The sequence below is a fragment of the Candoia aspera genome, chromosome 1, assembly GCF_035149785.1.
Source record: "Candoia aspera isolate rCanAsp1 chromosome 1, rCanAsp1.hap2, whole genome shotgun sequence".
NCBI classification, from domain to species: domain Eukaryota; kingdom Metazoa; phylum Chordata; class Lepidosauria; order Squamata; family Boidae; genus Candoia; species Candoia aspera.
This window is the reverse complement of record NC_086153.1, coordinates 2,773,241-2,777,318: the sequence shown is the minus strand read 5'-3', so window position 1 is coordinate 2,777,318 and position 4,078 is coordinate 2,773,241. Positions and strand designations below refer to the sequence as shown.

Genomic DNA, 4,078 nt, shown 5'->3' with positions numbered 1-4,078 from the left:
CTGTTTCATGCATACCTCTATGTAAAACTAAACAGTGATATAAAGAACTGATCCACCCAGAAATGCAGAGTAACATGCAACCTCATATGATTTATACCAGAGCAAATCTGGCCTAAGGTACAGATTATTTTCCACAAGCTTCTTCCAAAATATTACCTATCTTGATGCGGAGTGTTTTGTAGTTTTGATCTTCGTATGACAGAACTAAAAACAGACATTAACAAAGGAGTTATTTCTAATGTGCAACAGAAAACTTTATTAGCATTGACACAAACAGCAGTTACTGAAACTTGCATTAACCTTACAATATTAAGCCATTATACTGCTACAGTGCAAACAAATGTTACTGGCAACTTGAAAACTGTTCAAAACATCTAAATGCCACCCCTCAGACGCAGGACAAGATGGAGGGTGGACTCCTTCTGGATGTTGTAGTCAGAAAGGGTACGGCCATCTTCCAGCTGCTTGCCAGCAAAGATCAGCCTCTGCTGATCAGGAGGAATGCCTTCTTTGTCCTGGATCTTGGCCTTCACATTCTCAATGGTGTCACTTGGCTCCACCTCCAGGGTGATGGTCTTGCCGGTCAGAGTCTTCACAAAGATCTGCATGCCACCCCTCAGACGCAGGACAAGATGGAGGGTGGACTCCTTCTGGATGTTGTAGTCAGAAAGGGTACGGCCATCTTCCAGCTGCTTGCCAGCAAAGATCAGCCTCTGCTGATCAGGAGGAATGCCTTCTTTGTCCTGGATCTTGGCCTTCACATTCTCAATGGTGTCACTTGGCTCCACCTCCAGGGTGATGGTCTTGCCGGTCAGAGTCTTCACAAAGATCTGCATGCCACCCCTCAGACGCAGGACAAGATGGAGGGTGGACTCCTTCTGGATGTTGTAGTCAGAAAGGGTGCGGCCATCTTCCAGCTGCTTGCCAGCAAAGATCAGCCTCTGCTGATCAGGAGGAATGCCTTCTTTGTCCTGGATCTTGGCCTTCACATTCTCAATGGTGTCACTTGGCTCCACCTCCAGGGTGATGGTCTTGCCGGTCAGAGTCTTCACAAAGATCTGCATGCCACCCCTCAGACGCAGGACAAGATGGAGGGTGGACTCCTTCTGGATGTTGTAGTCAGAAAGGGTGCGGCCATCTTCCAGCTGCTTGCCAGCAAAGATCAGCCTCTGCTGATCAGGAGGAATGCCTTCTTTGTCCTGGATCTTGGCCTTCACATTCTCAATGGTGTCACTTGGCTCCACCTCCAGGGTGATGGTCTTGCCGGTCAGAGTCTTCACAAAGATCTGCATGCCACCCCTCAGACGCAGGACAAGATGGAGGGTGGACTCCTTCTGGATGTTGTAGTCAGAAAGGGTACGGCCATCTTCCAGCTGCTTGCCAGCAAAGATCAGCCTCTGCTGATCAGGAGGAATGCCTTCTTTGTCCTGGATCTTGGCCTTCACATTCTCAATGGTGTCACTTGGCTCCACCTCCAGGGTGATGGTCTTGCCGGTCAGAGTCTTCACAAAGATCTGCATGCCACCCCTCAGACGCAGGACAAGATGGAGGGTGGACTCCTTCTGGATGTTGTAGTCAGAAAGGGTACGGCCATCTTCCAGCTGCTTGCCAGCAAAGATCAGCCTCTGCTGATCAGGAGGAATGCCTTCTTTGTCCTGGATCTTGGCCTTCACATTCTCAATGGTGTCACTTGGCTCCACCTCCAGGGTGATGGTCTTGCCGGTCAGAGTCTTCACAAAGATCTGCATTTTTTACCTGCAATGACATAGCGTGATAGCATCAGAGCTGCTTGCAATAGAGTAGAAGAAATTTCTAAGTAAGAGAAATATAACATTTACGTAAAGACTAGGAAACAATTTGAGCTGAAAAACATCCATCTCATTGTTTCACGAATATCAATTACCCTAAGGTAGGTAACAAAATGCTGTTCCATGTTACACACAGAAGTGCTATCATGCATATGAAATATTATGAGGTGTTATAGCAACAAGATAAAAATATATTCGCAATGAAGTATAATTTCTGTATGAAAACAGAAATACCAGTCCAGTTCATTTAGAAGTGTAAAGTTCCACAATAGTGAATTAAAATAATTTGCTGAATTTTTTATTGCAGTATGTGCTAAGTATTTATAAGCAACATACTAAGCATACGTTTCCCCTCATATTAAGAAACCTGCAGCGTAAGGTTCTCTGCACCTCAAAATCACCCATTATGTTCCCAATACCATCAAATTAGTAATTAAAATGCTACAAAACAGTTGTGGCAATCCTTCCAATAGTTCCATGGTGACAGATGCACACCTACAAAGCTGTCTCATAGAATGCCAATACGTAATTAGCATTGGATTGTTCTGGGAGAACATCTCTTGTGTACTTCCTTTCTTTCTGTCTGAACATGAGCCACGCTATAGGATGGACTACCTTAGTTCAGTAGCTGACACCACCTTTCTATGTTGGACGTTTAGTCCCCATAAACGCTGTACAATACGTAACAGTCAATAGCTAGGCTATCTTGAGATCTGTGAACAAGGCCAGCAAACTACTATAGATCAGGATGGTTGCCCTGCCGCACCTATCAGCACGAAAACACTGCATTTAACCATAGTAACAAAAAAATTCGAAACTATACCAATCGTCGTCCAATTACCTTTTGTAACGTTATCATCTAGCAGTACAACTGAATTGCCCGTAAACAATCATGCTAGTAATTGGTCACCTCATTTTTTTAGTGCGACGTTTATTTTCGAAGGATAAACCAGCAACCTATTCCCTCCACCTACAACTATCCCACAGCGGCAGGTCATTACCAACGCAAATAATGAGCGCCAGGCTGGGGGAGGATCGCTTACATTCGCCTGGGAGGAAATCTTACTGAGTGGTAGGGCTTAGCCTTAAGTAGTACGCGGAGGATTACGCCAAAGAAACCCATAACTAACTGAGACCGAGTCCCGCGCGCCGCTCCCTTCTCGAAATGCGTTGGGAGGCTTAGGTTTAGGGCGGGTTGCCGTATTTTTCTTTCAGCACCCTTTTTCTAAACCTTCGTTGACCTCCCGGGCGCCGAAAGCGGCACCTCCGAGCTCCTTCGGCCGCCCCCACCACGGAGCCACCCTATTCCCCCTTCTGGGGGGTAGCCAGGACCCTCCCCACGGGCCCGCGCCTCGCCACAATGGGCATCAGTGACGCCACCCCGCGCCCCCTCCGAACCAGAGCAGCCGTCCGACTCTTACGCCCTTATTGCGGGGACGAAATATTTATTTTTTAAATATATATGAATAGAAACGGGACGAAAATCTAATAGTAAGGATTGCTCTTCGCCATCTTACCGCTTCACTCCAGCCGCCAGAAGAAAATAAGGAAAACTGTAGCTCACTGACAAGAGACAACAAACTCCCCACTCGCTTTCTTCACAACTGCCTGCCCAGCAACGCGTCACTGCTATTTATAGGGCTGAGGTTTCGTCGCTCCTCCTTTCAAATTCGCTTTAATATCCTTCCGCTTAAAAAAAAATAGTCCAGCGGGAGAACGTCCTAAAGAGCGGGTTCTGCTTCTCAATTTCCTTTAACTCGTCGCGAAATAAAAAAGCGAATCAATAAACTAAATAGTATATGGTCCCCTGTTAATACCGTCACGAAGGAACTCAGGAGGGGGGGGGGTAGTTAGTCGCGGATGAATATGCAGATAGAGGTAAAAAGTCACCCTGTCGTCGGGAGAAAAATTCTGCGAAGTCAAGAGGTAGGGCTAAAGCGTTGCTTGGCGACAATTGGTAGAAACAAGATAGAACGGGCGCTGATTGGCTCCCGCAAGATGCAATGGATAGGAAAGCTCTGGAAGGATCGGGAAATCTGCGCCTGGGAGGGAGGGGGGAAATACCCCAGAGAAGCCCGCCTCTGATTGGTGCGGAGTGAGGTCATTCTTGTTGCTAAGGCCCTCCGTCTCAGAGAAGAAGATTTCGAGAAAGGGCAGGAAGGAAGGCGGCCCTCTTGCGCATGCGTAGAAGAGCCAACTCGGGCGATGGGGTGGGGGTGCGGCTGTTTTGAGGGATTCTTAGGGGGGGCAAAGGGCGGGAAAGTGTCTCT

At 47.4% G+C, this 4,078-nt stretch overlaps 1 protein-coding gene across 1 annotated transcript; it reads right to left on the bottom strand.

Moving 5' to 3' along the window:
- Positions 1-229: 229 nt before the first annotated feature.
- On the bottom strand, positions 230-3,407 carry UBB (ubiquitin B). Its single transcript, XM_063295523.1, has 2 exons — positions 3,326-3,407; positions 230-1,755 (listed from the first exon to the last, which is right to left on the bottom strand). The coding sequence occupies exon 2, from the start codon at positions 1,746-1,748 to the stop codon at positions 375-377; it is 1,374 nt and encodes a 457-aa protein (XP_063151593.1). The 5' UTR covers positions 1,749-1,755; positions 3,326-3,407; the 3' UTR covers positions 230-374.
- Positions 3,408-4,078: the final 671 nt, after the last annotated feature.

Bases quoted from the DNA above. Each gene is read 5' to 3' on its own strand.
- UBB (XM_063295523.1), bottom strand. From the start codon at position 1,748: ATGCAGATCTTTGTGAAGACTCTGACCGGCAAGACCATCACCCTGGAG.